This window comes from Petaurus breviceps, unplaced genomic scaffold (genome assembly GCF_028583685.1).
Source record: "Petaurus breviceps papuanus isolate PSGF00001 unplaced genomic scaffold, PetGlider_PUasm1.0 90895, whole genome shotgun sequence".
Lineage (NCBI taxonomy): Eukaryota > Metazoa > Chordata > Mammalia > Diprotodontia > Petauridae > Petaurus > Petaurus breviceps.
Window position 1 is genome coordinate 4,727,291 of NW_027187372.1, and position 16,867 is coordinate 4,744,157.

The 16,867-nt window shown below is 38.7% G+C and overlaps 1 protein-coding gene across 1 annotated transcript in view; it reads left to right on the top strand.

Moving 5' to 3' along the window:
* Window positions 1-16,867, top strand: part of CUNH1orf21 (chromosome unknown C1orf21 homolog) — a 169,930-nt gene that overhangs the window by 119,497 nt on the left and 33,566 nt on the right. The window contains exon 3 of the mRNA XM_069074414.1: window positions 7,531-7,607. Within this exon, the coding sequence (XP_068930515.1) occupies window positions 7,531-7,607 (77 nt within the window). The remainder of the gene's footprint in view (window positions 1-7,530; window positions 7,608-16,867) is intronic.

Below are 16,867 nucleotides of genomic sequence, written 5' to 3' on the forward strand. Positions count from 1 at the left end.
GGACCTGTGTTTTTATTCATGAAGGGAATTACCGGTGAGGAAACTCCCTTTACTAATACATACCTGTAATTCATATCTTCAATTTTCCTGCAAGTTATTGCCTTAGATAGTTGGCTGGGAACTGGTGGTTAAGCCCCTTGATCAGGGTCATGCAGGCAGTAAGTTTCAAAGGTTGGACTTGAGCCCAAGTCTTCCTGACTCCAGAGGCTGACTTCCTATCCACTATCTAAGGCCTATAAGGTACCCAGAACATTACTGCATGTGAATTACACTGCTCACCTGACTGTGTGGCTGCATCAGCAACACATGGGCTAATAATGCTCGGATTCCACGGGATGATTGTAGAACCAGTTACAAATGGAACAAGTGGAGACCGCTGATCAGTACAGGACAGGGCCCTCTGCTGGCACTTACCTAGTGTAAGGGGAATGTTGGATTGCTGGGCTCTCAATTCAGAATGGTTAGGGAGTGGGCTGGGGGAGGGAGTTAGTTGATTGCTCTTTGGCTCCTAAGTCAAGGCAATGCTTTAATCTGTGTCCCTCTGTGTTCTGGTGCTTATTATGTGGACAGTTAAGTGTCACAGTGGATAGAGCACTGGGCCTGAACTCAAGAAGACTCATCTTCCCAAGTTTAAATCCAGCCTTAGACACTTACTAGCTGTGTGACCCTGGACAAGTCACTTAACCCAGTTTGCTTCAGTTCCTCATCTGTAAAATAAGCTGGAGAAGGAAATGGCACACCACTCCAGTGTCTTTCCCTAGAAAACCCCAAATGAGGTCACAAAGAATTGGGCACAACTGAACAACAACAACACATAGTAAAACTTTTCACACTTCAGTCCATTAATAATGGGATAGGAATATGGTTCCCTATGCAATGCTTGGAAATGAATAACACATGTGTTAGTTTATACTTGGCACAATTCGCAAGCTTAAAGACATCACTAAGAAAGATCTTTGGAGAAAAAAGCACAGTGCTCCAAATGATACTTCTATTCTATTCCTTCCAGAGGTCAGTCAGGCTACTAGATAGGGTTCTGGGCTTGGAGTCAAGAAGACCTGAGTTCGGGGCAGCTAAGTGGTGGAGTGAATGGAGCACTGGCCCTGGAGTCAGGAGGATCTGAGTTCAAATCCGACCTCAGACACTTGCTCACCGCATGACCTTGGGCAAGTCATTTAACCCCAATTGCCTTGCCTTCCCCTCTCTAAAATTAAAAAAAAAGACCTGAGTTCAAATGTGGCCTCAGATACTTACTAGCTGTGTGACCTTGCGAAAAGCACTTAATCTCTGCTACATCTGTCAAAAGGGAATAATAGTATGTACTTCCAGGGTTATTGTAAGGACCAAATGAGATAATATTTGTAAATTGTTCATCACAGTGACTGGCACAAAGTAAGCACTTCATAAATGCTCATTTCCTCCCCTTCCCCTTTGCAGTCCACCCTTTGGTGCCTTTGTACATATGTGACAGATAGATGGGCAGTGACCTCATCTCCATAGTATAAATTATAGTCCCCTCCAACTTAATTATGTCTCTTGACATAGCTCCCCGGGCTACTAGATTTCAAAAATGAAAAATGACTTCCTCTGTTGTGGTTTTCCAGCAGATCTCCATAGCCCTTGTGTCTCTATTGCTCTTTTAGTTAAGCCATTTTTCTTCATGGCTCAGGAGCTGCTTTGAGCACTCGTTAACCTCTTGAGAGGAGTAAATGATGCAGACTTTCTCTTTTGTGGGCACTGAGTCATATGAATTAGAAGAGAGCTGTGGGTCTGGCCAGGCAGTATGAGCAGACTAGATTCTGCACGATTGTTCTGAGTACTGTAGACCATGAAAGGGAAGAACATGCTGAAGTCTGGCTGATCTGACAAAGCAGCTTTTTTCTTTCCACTTTGATATTTGCCATTGCTCCATTTCACCAGGAAAACTGGCCAGGATTCTGGTTGTCTGTGTCACAGGGAAGAGTTAAGAGAAGTTAGAGGAAGGATAGCATAGGATTTTTCAGAAGATTTAAGACTTACATGATTCATTCATAGGATTATGGCCAGAAGGAACCTTAGGGCAGAGACCAGAGTTCAGTCCTCTTGTTTTCCAGAGGAGGAGGACACTGAGATCAAGGGAGGATCATAGATGGAGAGCTGAAAGTGACTCTGATGCCACTAGTCTAACCCCCTCATTTGACTGATGAGGAAACAGACCAAGGGATGTAGCAACATCATACAGGTAGTAGGTGATGGAGGTGACTTTTGAACCCAGGTCTGACTCCAGAACCAATGCTCTTTCCATTCTACCATAATACCTCTTTTGCTCTGATACAGTATGCTTTGGATACATAAATATGCTGCTCGCTGCAGCCCCACTCTCCTCTCTTTACCTATCAGAAAGCTTAAATCTAGACAAATCTAGACAGTGTTTGACACAGCATTGTTATGTATGCATCACCCAGTGCTACTTCTGAAAATGGCTTTGTAGCATCAAGTATACTTCACCAACTAGCATCAAGTATATTTCAGGATTGACACTTGCTTTGATTTTTTTATATTTTGGGAAATCAGGAATATGATTCATCTTCCTTAAAAGGTGGCACCAGTTCAGCCACAAGAACTCTAGACTTGGAATCAGGACTTGGAACTCCTGACTCTGACACCTCCTAGCTCTGAGACCTTGGCTCAATCCCTTTACCTTTCTAAGACTCCATTTCCATATGTAAAATGGTGGTAATAATACTTGCCCTACCTGCCTTGGAGGATGGTTATTTGGAAAGAACTTTATAAACCTTAAAGCATTATGAAACTATCATTCAAATTTTCTTATATAGTTTCACATGTAAAATATATTTTCATATAGCTACATGTATATAGGTTTGTGTGTACATATATGCATGCACACATGTACAAACATACATACGCATATCAAATCCCATGCACCTTCTTACTTATATTTCCCTGGACAAGTCATTTCAGTCACCCTCGCTTCATTTCCCTCATCTGGAAAATAAAAGATTCTGTAAAAGTCAGTGGTTATTCATGTGTGTGTGTGTGTGTGTGTGTGTGTGTGTGTGTGTGTAATAGACCGTTTGGCATTCAGATGAAGTCTAAGACCCTTTCTCTAAATAATGCTTTTAAATGTACTAAATAAAATATTTAGGCTTATAAAGGAAACCAATTATATTGAAATAAAAATGTAATTCATTTTCCTATTTCTGTTCAGAGATGGTTTAAAATCATTCCATAGACCCTCTGTGGGTCCATAAACCCAAGATTAAGAACCTATGTGCCAAATTCTCTCCAGTATCCATCCACTCTAAAATCCAATGATCTTAGTTACACTCCATGGTGCCTCAGTCTTGTCACACAGCCCTACCCATCTTACATCAGCTCCATTCCAAAAACTTGTACTCAGTCCCTCAAACCCCCCTGGGCTCTAATATGTGGGACTTCAGATTATCTTGCCCCATCCAAGCCTTTACCTGTCTTCTTGACCATCTTCAGAACTTATTGCTGGTGGTCACCTCCCTCTTCCACTTTCCTGCTGTTATCTACTCTTCCTCTGTTAGAATGTAAGCTCCTTGAAGGCAGGAATTATTTTTTTTGTGTCTATGTCCCCACTTAGCACAGAGTCTGGCACATAATTGCTTAATAAACACTCTGTTTATCTATCTATCCCACCACATGAGACATATAATTCGAACACAGTTCTTGACTTCAAATCCCATGCTCTATCCACTACATGAGATCAACTCCACAACCCCAGCTGGGGAGGGAGTTAGTCTGGTGAATCTTGAATGTTGTTTTTCCTTCATTATTTTCTTTTCTACAAGCTTCAGATTTATTACCTGGAACATAGGGACATGTAAGTGATGAAAATGAAGTTTGATCTCAAGGCTACTAGTGTTATTGATTGTATATTGTTTGGGGATTTTATCCTATCTTAGCAACTGTGCAGTCTGTTTTTAATAAATATATAGTAAATCCATTTCACTTGGAAAGGTAGGTTTTTCTAAGTTGAAAATAAATAGATTACTATTACATATAAGTGCTAAATCAGTTATAATTCATATACATTGCATACAGTTACCATTGGAAATCTTTACCCTACTGCAGCAATTTTAAAAACTCCCATAGGTTTCATATTATGTATAAAGACTTTTTAAAAATGGGAGTTTTATTAGATTAAGTCTTCCCATTAAGTGCCCTTATTAATATCAGATCTAAATAGTAAGAATGCTTAAATGAATGATGCAATCAATTATTTTAGTTCCTACTATGTGCCAGGCACTGTACTGTGCCCTGGGGATACAAAATCAAAACAAACAAAAAAATGAAGGAGTGCCTGACCTCAAAGAGCATACATTGTATCAGGGAAAACAATAGGTATACAATTTTTTTTTTTTTTTGCTTTTTGGAGGGCAATTGGGGTTAAGTGACTTGCCCAAAGTCACACAGCTAGTAATTGTGTCAAGTATCTGAGGTCACATTTGAACTCAGGTCCTCCTGACTCCAGGGCTGGTGTTCTATTCACTGCGCCACCTAGCCACCCCAATACAAAGTATATAGAAGGTAAATACAAAAGGAACATGGGAAGGTTTTTGTAAAGGGATTGAGGGAAAGTCTCATGTTGGAGATAATGGCCTGAGTTTAGAAGGGAGCTAGTGATTCCAAGAGGTGAAGGGGAGGAAGGAGAACATTCTAGGCATGGGGTCCATCCTTTGCCAAAGCATGGAGGTGGGAAATGAGGAATAATAGGCCATTTTGACTAGTCTGTAGTTATGAAGGTGACTAATGTTTTATATTTAATTATTAATTAAGTTAAATAATTATTAATATTTAATAAGTCTGGAGAGTCAGACCAAAACCAGATGGTGAAGGAATTTAAATGCCAAATGGGATTTTGTATTTTATCTTGAAGGTAGTAGGGAGCCACTAAAGATTTTCAACCAGGAGAATGACATGGTCAGACTTGTACTTTGGAATATCACCTTGATAGCTGTGTCCAGTATGATTTGAAGAGGAGAGAAATTTGAGGTAAAAAAAAAAGTTAGAAGACTGTTGTATTAATCTGGGTAAGAGGTGATAATAAAGATATGGGTATAGATACAGATAGATATGTATAGGTATAGGTATCAGTTCAGATATACACATATATACATATAGGTGTAGATATTTATATGGAGCCTTTTTCAATGGGGAAATAACCACCATTATCCCCTTAATGTATTAAATGAAAAGGGAATATGAGATAAGGCTGGAAAGGTACATTGGAGCTAACTGTTAGAGTGCCTTGTATGCCAGGATCAAGAATTTAAACTTTACTAATATATCTAATGTATTATATGATACTAATACCATACTAATCCACTTCTCTGAAGATTACTCTAACAAAACTGTGAAAATTAGATGGGAGGAGGGATAAACTGAAAGTAACAAAACTATAAGGAGTTCAAGAGAGAGGTGATTGTGGTTTAAATGAGAGTGGTGGCCATTTGTGTGGAGAAGTAGGATATGGACCTGAGATGTTTCAGAGATAAATTTAAAAGGATATGACAATTCACTTGATTGTGGAATGAGGAAGAAGATGGCAGCTTAAATGATTTTGAAGGTTGTGGTACTATCAACAGAAATATAGGAGAAAGGAGAGTTTTAAGATAGAAGATGACTTCAGTTTCATGGATGACAAGTTTGAGGTACTGAGGAACATTGAGGTTTGGAGAACCAGTGCCCAGGAGGGAGCCCTAGGGACAGAGAGCAGCTGGAGAGTGGAGGGAGGAGTGGAGATAGAGACATCTTCTGTGTAGATGGACATCAACAGAAGCTTCTTTCTTCTTGTTGTCTTTTTCGCACCCATTTTTGCCGAAATAAAATGTAATAATTCTCAAGAGTTTTGTTTTCCTTTTCTTTCTCAATGGAGGTGGGAGGGAGGGAAAATGAATTTATTGTTAGGTTAAAAAATTAAACTAGTGGTTTAAAAAAAAAACGTGAGTTCCTTGAGAGCAGAGACTGTCTCTGTTCTTTGATTTATGTCTCCAATGCTTCACGGAGTGCTTTTCAATGCAAAAAAGAATAACATAGCAACTTATCGATTTGTGCTAGCTATAGCCATGCTTTGTATCCTACACAGTACATTTTCTCTCAGTCAATCATTCATTGATGTAATTATATATATATAATGCATAATATAATTAAGATAACTATATTACATTAATACAATCTTATATTAATACATAACATTAATATAATCAATATAATGCCCTTCTGTATGTGCTAAGAGCTGTGCTATGTGCTGGGTGTATGAGAAACCTTTCCCCACCTCCTCAAAAAAAAGGTAGCCTCTTCCCTCAAGGAGTCCACAGTCTAATGGGGGAAATGACGTGCAAGCATCTGTACATATTCTTTGGTAAAGGCATTGTGAAAAAACTTTGAGCTCTTCAAAAGCAAAGTGTTATGATCCTACAGACTACATATTGATGCAATGGACACATTGGTGTTTAAAATTTCAGGGTCATTTTTCTTTTGTTTAACCCCTGATCAAATGAGCCGACAAAGCATATATCTTGAACTCATGGAGGGAATAGATTTGAGGAGCTCATTTGAATTCAATTTTACTTTTTTAAAAGACTGAGATTGGTAGTCGTTTTTAGTCATATACCTACATGTGCCTCTGACACTATGAACATTCTTTGTCTCAGTAGTCATAGCTACCACTTTTATGTAAAAATATGGCCAATTTTAATCAATTTGGGAAAAGAAATTATGATTGAGATTTTACCAATTTGACTATCATCTTTGGTTTTCTCTCCTATAATTTTATGTTCTCCCTCCTTCTCAACTCATTCCCCACACCTGCTAATTTTCTTCAATACTTCTGCTTAGGAGGCGAGAATTAAATATTTATATTTTCTTCTCAATATCATCTTAATAATTAATAGTGTCAAGTTTTTATGAGCCATACGTCCTCTTTTCCAGGATTAAATTATTTCATCAGATGAGTTGACAGATTCCACCTGTGTACTCCGTTTTTAAGACTGTTCTAATATGACAAAACTGTGAAGATCATAAATCAGAGAGCAGAAGGGGTCGTCAAAGACTAACTAATCTGCCACCTTCATTTTACATATAAAGAAACAGAGATTCAAAGAGTTGGGAACTGTCCAAGGTCACACAGACTCAGGATCTGAACCCAGATTTTTCAGTACCAAATCCAGTACTCTTATGGTTTATAGCTTTGGTGGTACAAGAGGCCCATCCAGTTCCCCCCACCACCACTGCCTCATTTTACAGTTGAGGGAGATGTGGCCTAATGAGATTGGAGTGACTTGTTGAAGGTTACATGAGGTAGGAAATGGCGATCTGGATTTAAGTCCCACTAAGTACCCTTACTCTAAATCCAGCCATTTCCCCATTGCCCCCACCTTTCCACTGCATCATAACTACCTCTCTGTATATATGTACAGTCCTAACCCTCAGATCATGAATATATGTTTGGTTGCCTACCTACCAGCTTCCTAATCTTTCCTTTATGTGTTTATTTTGCAGGAAAAAAGTGCCAGTTCAAATGTAAGACTTAAGCCTAATAAAGAGGTTCCAGGATTGGTACATCAGCCTAGAGCAAAGTAAGTTATTTTTCTAATTCCCTATTTTGATTTTTATGACAACATTTTAAGTAAAAGACATAAAGGACTCCTGATCTTGTTTTCCCAGATGTGCAGGGCTTATAGTTAAGTTCTCCACAGGAGAATTTAACCCATAGTATATATTTTGTAGCAACCCTATCTTTCCAGGAAAAGATTGTGACTTACCCGTGGAAGCTAATAAAGGGGAAGAGAATAATTCATATAGCACCTACTATGTGCCAGAGACTGTTACAAGGCACTATGCTTTAGTGATATTATCTCACTTGATCCTCAACAACACTGAGAGGTGTATGGTATTATTGTCCCCATTTTATAGTTGGAAACTGAGGCAAAGACAAGTTAAATGACTTGCCCAGGGTCATAAAGCTATTAAGTGTCTGAGTCCAGATTTGAGTTCAGGCCTTCCTGTCTCTACCACCAAGACACCACCAAGCTGCTAGCAATAATAACCCTCCATTATAGTGTTTCATCCTAAAAAGGAGCAGTTTCTCACAAACTACCCAGGATACAATTCTGCCTATTTCACAAACTCCCAGAATTTCAGAATTAGCAGGAATTTTCACAGCCATCTAGTCCAACCCATCCCTGAAACAGAATATCCCATAGTCTATTCATAAAGGGGGATACCATATCAGGGATGAGAACCTGCAGCCTTGAGGTTGTGGGTTCCCCATCCCTGTACCATATGTCCTGTGAAGTTTAGATTCAGTCAAAGGGCCACACAATGGTCTTGTAGCCTTTGCTTGAAGGCCTTCAATGTGGGCCAATTGGCTATCTCCTGAGGTAGCCTGTTGTTCCACTTTGAGGTAACTCGTTGTTAGGAATCTTCCTTTCATCAAAACTCAGTTGGCCTTTTGGCACTTTCTGTCCATTACTCTAGATTGGCTCTTTGGGACCAGAACTCACACAGAGAACTGCATAATTGTTCCTTTGTGATCATAGAGAGGCAGTATGGTGATATGGCTAGAAAGTCAACCTTGAAGTCAGGAAGACCTGAGTTCAAGTCTTGTCCTTGTGTGAGTTAGAGCAAGTAACTTCAGCTTTCAGTGCCATAGAAAGCTCTCTAAAGTTGTGTCTTGCAAAGAATGGGTCATCCTGGGTTAGTAGAAGAAATTTCTTCACTAGGGGGTTCCCTATACCAGCAAAATCGCAGGTCCATTCCCTGTCTCTATCCTTATGTATCTATTAAGCAGGCATAATCAAGCAACAGCATTTATTTACATGTCTAGAATGTGCCAGGCACTGAGTTGGGCACTGGACAGCCAAGGACAAAAGGAGACAGTCCATGCCCTCAAGGAACTGATGTCCTAGCTGGAGGAGACAATGCACACCTATGCCTACGAAGGAAACAAATGGCAATCTGAGGGGTATAAGAGAATGGAAGAAAATCCTCATGGAGAAGTTGGTGCTTAGGCTGAATCTGGAAGGAAAGTTGGAATTCTAGGGTTTTGATGAGAAGAATGCATTCTAGGCATGCGGGAGAATAAGCCAGTATAAAAGCACAGACACAGAGTTGGAGGGTCACATATGAGGAAAAACATGAAAGCCAGTAAGACCATAAAGGTCATGGAGGAGAGTAACCAGGAATGTTATGATGCTCAAATGCAATAAAGGATATAGTGCTGGTTCCAGGACAGCCTTAGAGTAGAGTATAAGGGAAATTGGAACCACATTGTGAAGAGCTTTGAATGCCAAACAGAGAAGCTTCTATTTGATCCTAGAGATGAGAGGAAGTCGATAGAGTTTACTGCATTCATGACCAAACCTGTGCTTTAGAAATGTTGCTTTGGCAGAAATGTGGAAGATGGATTGTAGTAGGAAGAGACTTTGAGACAGAGAGACCAATTAAGAGGCTCTGGCAATAATCCAGACCAGATAGATATATGTGTTTGTATGTATGTGTGTGCATACACACACACACACACACACACACACACACCAAGGAGATCCAGACAAAAAGAAAGATTCCATAAAACCCAAAATACTTACAACTGTACTTTTGTGGTTACAAAAAACTACAAACAAAATAGATGCCCATCGATTAGGGAATGGCTAAACAAAGGTGTGGGCTGTGCTCTCTGTGATGTCATTGTGCCATAAAAAATGATGAATATCACATATACAGAGGAGCATGGAAAGACTTATACAAACTAATGAAAAAGGAAGTGAGTGGAGTCACAGCAATGTGATCACAGTACAGTCAAAAATGGATGTTAAAATGAAAAAGAACAAATGACCCCAAAGAAAGAATGTGAGAAAACACCTCCCCCCACACCTTTTCATATGTGTGGGAAGGAAGAGACTCCATGACTATGGAATATTGCATTAAGCATTAGATTATCTTAATGTATTGATTGGTTTTGCTGAGTTTTTTTCTTTCTTCCATGTTTTCTTTTTTTCTTTTATTTATTTTTAGCATTATTTTTTTTTATTTTGAGTTCTAAATTCCCTCCCTCTCTTCCTCTTTTTCTTTCTCTTTTTAAAAAATTATTTGTTATAAAAGATTTCCATCTGGAAGAGGGGAGGAATGTAGGGGGAAATAAGATGATATAAAAACTAAAGATAACAATAAAAAAATCTACTTTAAAAATAATAGTCCTGACCAGCATTGATGAAATCTGTACTTGGGCAGTGGCTATGTGAGGGGAGAGAAGAGAACAAGTGGGAGAGATAGTTCTGGAGGCAAAAAAGTCAAGATTTGGTGAGTGATTGTGCACGTGGCATAAGCAAGAGCAGAGATGGTGAGGATGGCACCGAGGTGGGAACCAGGTTAGCCTCCATTCCCCAGTCTGCTCAACTCAGATGATTTCAAATACTTCTCTTCCACTCACAGTGATAAACAGATCCCTACACTTCACTATTCCCAAAATTTTTCTGTTTCCAAGATCCTTGACTCAGAAATTCCTTTCTCTGGCCATGGTCCTGCCCTTCTAATTCTAATTCTCCTTCTGTTCTAATTCTCCCATTGATTCCCATCTTTGTTCTTATCATGGCCTCTGAACTCTCACTTGCTCCCTGTCCTCCCAGGCCAGCACCCTTCTGTGGTTTCATTTCTCTCCCTTCATAGTCATGACCCAATGCTAAAGTTGGTCATTTTAGTGATATGCTCTCCTCCTTCCTTGAATCCCTTGATCTTTCTAGTAATGATAGTAATAATAATAGATATAATTTATTTATGTGCCAGTTGCCATACTAAGTACTTTATAAATATTTAATTATCACAACTTTATAAATATTCCATTATCACAACAACCCTAGGAGGTAGATGCTATTATTATCCTCATTTTAAGTTGAGGAAACTGAGGCACACAGAGGTTAAATGACTTGTTCAAGATTACAAAGCTAATAAGTGTCTAGGGGCAGATTTAAACTCAGGTCTTCCTGACATCAGCCCCAATGTTCTACCCACCTTGCCACCTAGCTACCTGTAACTTCCACCAGCCTTCTTTGATCTTCTTGATCTGGAGTATCAGTTACTTCTGGATAAAGTCATGAAATTCTACTGAATGGTTCTATTACAAATTGTTGCCCTCTGAGTTCCAATGGCTCCTCGCTTTCTCTGATTCCTCTCTGATTAACTGTTTCATTTGCCATAGCAACTCTTCCATATCTTCTCCTTCCATAAGCCCTCCAAATGCCCAGACTCCCCAACAGATGACTTTTTCCTTGTATCCTTCATATTGGTACCAACCAAAGTTACCAAAGATTCAGTTAACATTTACTATTCATAAAACAAGCTTCTCTGGGTCTTTTCCTCACCCTTCTTCATTCTGGTGACTTCCCTCTCTTAATCATTTCCGGTTTTTCCTGTACATAGCTTATTTGCGCATATCTGTTTGCTTATTGTCTTCCCCGTTAAATAGTGAGCTCCTCGAGAGCAGAGTCTCTTTTGCACCCTTTTGTATCCCTAGTGCTTATCATGGTGCTAGGCACATAGTCGGTATTTAATAAGTGTTTGTCAATTGAGTAATTGACAAAGGAGGGAATACAGCATAGGTATAGATAAGTAAAATGCAAGGTAATATTAGGAGAGGGAGAGCAGTAATAACAGAGGAGGCTAGCAAAGACGTTCTCTAGTAGCGACCACTTGAGTTTGAATGAAGAGAAAAAGTCTAAAAAGCAGAGGAGGTAAGGGAAAAGTACCAGTAAAAGGGATGGCCAGTGCAAAGTCTAGTAGGTAGTGTAAAGTAGGTAAAGGAATGCCACATTCCAGGAACATCTGGTTATACAATTTGGTTAGAAGATTGAGTGTAATATTGGAAAGCTATCTTTCAGCACCACACTAGATAGCTTGTGTTTTATCTATCCAATAGATAGGAAAACGCTGAAGTCATTTTTGTACAGGAAAGTTAGACCTGTGCCTTATAAATAGAAGCTTCTTGCAGTAGTTGAGATAAGAGATAAGAGAGCCTTTAACTAGACTAATGGATATGTGAATAGAGAAAGGGATGAATATTGAGGCGTGGAGGTGGGGTCTACAAGACTTGGCAACTGATTAAATATTAGGAGTGAGAGACAGAAAAGAAAGAATCAAGTAATTCTAGGGCTGAAAAATCCAGTTGACTAGAAGAATGATGCTCCCCTTAAAATAAATAAAGGAATTTAATGCTTCAGAAAATTTAGGAGGGAATCAATGAGTTCTGTTTTAAATATTAATTTGAAATGCTAATAAAATATCCAGGTGCTGCTGTTCAGTAGATAGTTGGAGATTTGAGGTTGGAATTAACGGGGGATAATATTGGGGCTGGATATGTGGATTTGGGAGCCATTTTTGTTGAGATGTCAGCTGAACCCTTAGAAGTGATGAGATTGCCAAGAAAGAAAATACAAGAAGAGGAAAGAGGACCCAGGACAGAAGCTTTTGAGGGACCACACATGCTTCCACACTTCAGTCCTGACCATCCTCCATGCCTGAAACCCTCTGTATCCCTATTTAGTGAAATTCTGCTTTTCCTCCTAGATTCAGCCTAGCTGCCAACACCTCCTTGAAACCTTCCCTGATACCCCAGCTAGAAACAAATCTTTCATTCCTCTCTTTTGCACCTCTAGCAATTCATTTATCACATTCTAATATATTTTATTTATATGTGTATATGCCTTAGGTCCTTTCAAAGTTTAGAGACAGTTAAATGGTACAGTGGAGTCAGTAAGACCTGAGTTCAAATTCATCTTCAGGTATTAGTTTTGTGACCCTGGGCAAGTCACCTAACCTCTATATGCCTCTGTTTCCTCATCCATAAAATGGGGACAATAATAGCGCCTACCTCTTAGGGTTCATGAGCATAAGATGAGATATTTGTAAAGCACTTTGCCAGCCTTGAAGGGCTATATGAATACTAGTTGCTATTAATATTGTTAGCTTCTTGAAAACATAAACTATCTTAGTTCATCCTTAATCCTTAACATCAATCACAATGTCATATATGTAGTTGGACATTATAAATATTTGTTGAATTGAATTGGGAAATAATAACAGTCATCCCCATCTGTAATTCCCGAGATCACTGCTACCAGCCTATGCCAACAAAATGACCTTCAGTTGCCATGGTGGCTAAGTAAAAAGAGGTGTGGACCCATAGTCAAGAAATCTGGGTCCAAACTATACTTGTGGTACTCACTATTTTGTGACCCTAGGCAAATCTCCTCATCTCCCTGGTCCTCAGTTTCTTCACCTGTGAAATGGAGATAATAGTTTCAGTATCCTACCACACAGAGTCAGGGATAATGGGTGGGGTTTGTACAACCTTTAAAGTGCTATGGAAAAAAATAGCTGCTATAGTTATGCCCATGTCAAGAGCAAGAGATGTGTGAATAGAGTGGTTTTATAAAGTCATATTTTCAAAGGAAACTGGATTGAATAGCCTTTCTATTGGAGTTCCCTAAAAGAAATGCTATATAGTTCCCTACTTAGACCAGGAACAGGATATTCACAAGTGTCAGAACCTAAAATTGTCTTTTGCAGAATTCATGGCCCTATGTTGTCATCATTTTTATCACCTTTCAGGAGAATTCTATCATCACAGCCAAGCTGAGTTCACTTTGTATTAATCTGTGGAGTGCTATTCTATTATATCTGACTGTTGAGGCAATAGGCAATTAATAACATGTGTGCTATCAAAGCACCTTTGTATCAGGCTTGTTGAGGTCAGTTCTTGCTTCTTAAAAGTACAATGACAAAATTCTCTTATCTGCTCAGTAATGAGGAAAGAAATGCATCTGAGCAGCTTTTCTGTGCCTTCTGGGTGATTATTAATTTAACCTTGTTACACTATGCTAACATCGGGCAAATCTGTATTTCATAAAACTTCCAAGGTATATTGCCAAATTAAAACATGTAATAGAAACTTTCCCACCCTCCTTTACTCCTCCCCTCCCCAACTCCAGACAACTTTGGAGTTTAACTATGAAACTGAGGTTGCTATTTTAACCATGTTGACTTCATTGATGATGCTGATGAATTCAAAAGAGCTTTTGAGTTTAAGAAAGGGTTTATTTCCTACTTTGTTTCCCTGTAGAATAAGGGATAAAAGATACCACAGTTTTTACCCTTGATGCAACTGTAACTCAAGAAGTTGAATTGCAGTATGAACTTCTTACATCTGGTTTAGGGAATTTATCATTTTTATGAGAATAAAAGGAAAATTCCCACACAGCAGAAGGCAAATAATCCTGCATGTCAAGTTTCATTGTTGTTGTTCAGTCGTTTTCCAGTCATGTCCAACTTTTCATGACCCCATTTGGGGTTTTCCTGCAAAGATACTAGAATGATTTTCCATTTCCTTCTCCTGTTCATTTGACAGATGAGGAAATTGAGGCAAACAGGATTAAATGACTTGTCCAGGGTCACATAGCTAGTAAGTGTCTGAGGTCAGATTTGAACTTATGAAAATGAGTCTTTCTGACTCCAGGACCAGCACTCTATCCACTGCACCCCCAAATTTCATGCTTTAAAAAAAATCTACAGCATGGTACAGAGGAAAGAGCACTAGGCTTGAAGTTGAAGGACCTGGATTCAAGTCTCTCCTCTAGCCCTTACTACCTATGTGACCTTCGTTAAGTCACCTGTAACTTCATTGGACTGTAGCTTCCTCATCTGCAAAATGAGAGTATTGGACTTAATGGGCTTTGAGGTTTCTTCTTGCTCTGGGAAGAATGATCCTGTCTTCACAGAAGGAACAATTGATATCCCAGGCAGTAAACAGAGTTGCATTTCTGTTGGTGAAGTCTTGGAAGTTGGTAAAGACTTAGGATCTTAACTGATGAAAATAAATTATTTTCATATACTTTTATAGCATAAAGTGTGATTGCCCTACAACTTATTTTTATTGTTTTCTTAAATGTACTGCAGATTAACCTTTTTCTTTTCGATCTAAAGACCTTTTGTAACACTACTCATAAATTTTGCATCCTTAATTTAAAACTTTTTACTTCTCAGATCTTTCATCTGTACAAAAGGCCATTCAGACTCTATGTGCCTTTTGTCAACACATGTAATTTCTGAGAAATTTGGTTCTTCTTGTCTTTAGTGGCTGTAGGGTTTCTTTTTACCACTGGTGCTGCAGCAGAACCCATCATTTCCCTATAATGAGTATTTCTGTTGTTTTCAATGGGGAAAAAAATGAGACTCCCTTAATAATGAAGTTAAGCCTTATTAGCAATGAATCAAATACAACAATCATCATGACCATAACTGATACTTAAAGGCCTTCATAACAGAAGCAACTTTTGAATGTCAGGAAATCTCAACATGAGAGTTCTTGGAAACATAGTAAAGTATTAACTCTCATAAATTATCTGAGTCTAATTATTCTGAGAAGCTAGAAAATAACATAGGGATTTGTTGTTGTGGGGGGGGGAGGTTCTTGGCAAAAGGTACCAGAATGATTCTCTACTTCCTGTTCCAGTTTATTTTATAGATGAAGAAACTGAAACAAACAGGGTTAAATGACTTATCCAGGGGATGCTAGTTTGTAAATTCATACCCCACTCTTCCCCCTGTTCTCCTCCAATGAGAATTCTTCATCTTGTGATTTCAAATGTATTATAAAAAAAACATGTACTTGAGATTTTGCATAGTAAGTTTTTATAAACATCTAAGGATTAGGTACTTATACAGGTCACCTCTATGGCAGTGATAGGATCCCCTGTAGTAAACCTTGTGCCTTGGTTTGTGCCCAAATGAGTTCCAGTTCATAGAATATTTTATAAATCATAAAGCACTGTATAAGTGTCTATTATGTATTTATTTATCTATTTATTCATTTATTACTCAAGGTGGGTTTTACAAGACTTTGTGGGATAATGAGAAAATAAACTAGCTTTGGAATCAGAGGACCTGACTGGGTTCTAATTTATTTCTGTGTACCATCTACTAGATGAATGCTTTTGCTAGCTGTGTGACAAGTCAGTTAATTTTCCTGGGCCTCAGTTCCTTCATCTGTAAAATGAGGGCATACGCCTAGATGGTCTCTTAGGTTCCCCTGCCCCTTAGAGCTATAGAGCTATGATCTGAAGATTTCTTTTTTAAGTAATTAACTTCATCTTCTTGATAATTCCATCTTTGTCCTACCCTTGCATTAGGGATTCTTAACCTTTTGTGCGTTATGGCCCCCTCTGGCAGTCTAGGGAAGTCTGTAGACCCCTTCTCAGAATGTTTTTAAATGCATAAAACACATAGAATTATAAAGAAGCCAGTTATATTGAAATATAGTTGTCAAATTTTTTAAGTTTACTGATGCCAGGTTAAGAACTCCAGCCTTATGAGGTATAGAAATCCATCTTGCCCTACTGGAAAGTAATGGGGGAGGAGGGGATGGAGGGGATATAAGAAAGGGCAGATTGGGGGAAGGGGTATTCAGTATGCTTACCATCTCCGGGTGGGGGGTAGGAGAGAGAAGGGGAGAAAATTTGTAACTCAAAATCTTGTGGAAATGAATGTTGAAAACTAAAAAATAAATAATTCCCAAAAAAAAAGAAGAAAAAAGAAAAGTTTTAAAGACTCAAAAAAAAAAAAAAAGAACTTATGCCTTATTTACTATGGTTGTATCAGGAATTGGAGGGCAAGGGAGAAAGACACATTTGTCCAGATTGAGCTTTAAACTTCAGCCTGGTTATATCAGTTTTATTTCACTTGTGAGTGCTTGCTCATCCCCATTGTCTGCCATGCTTATTGTGACAAAACCTTTATCTTATACCAACATCTTTCTCTGAAGAGTCTGACTCATTCATTGCATCACCTT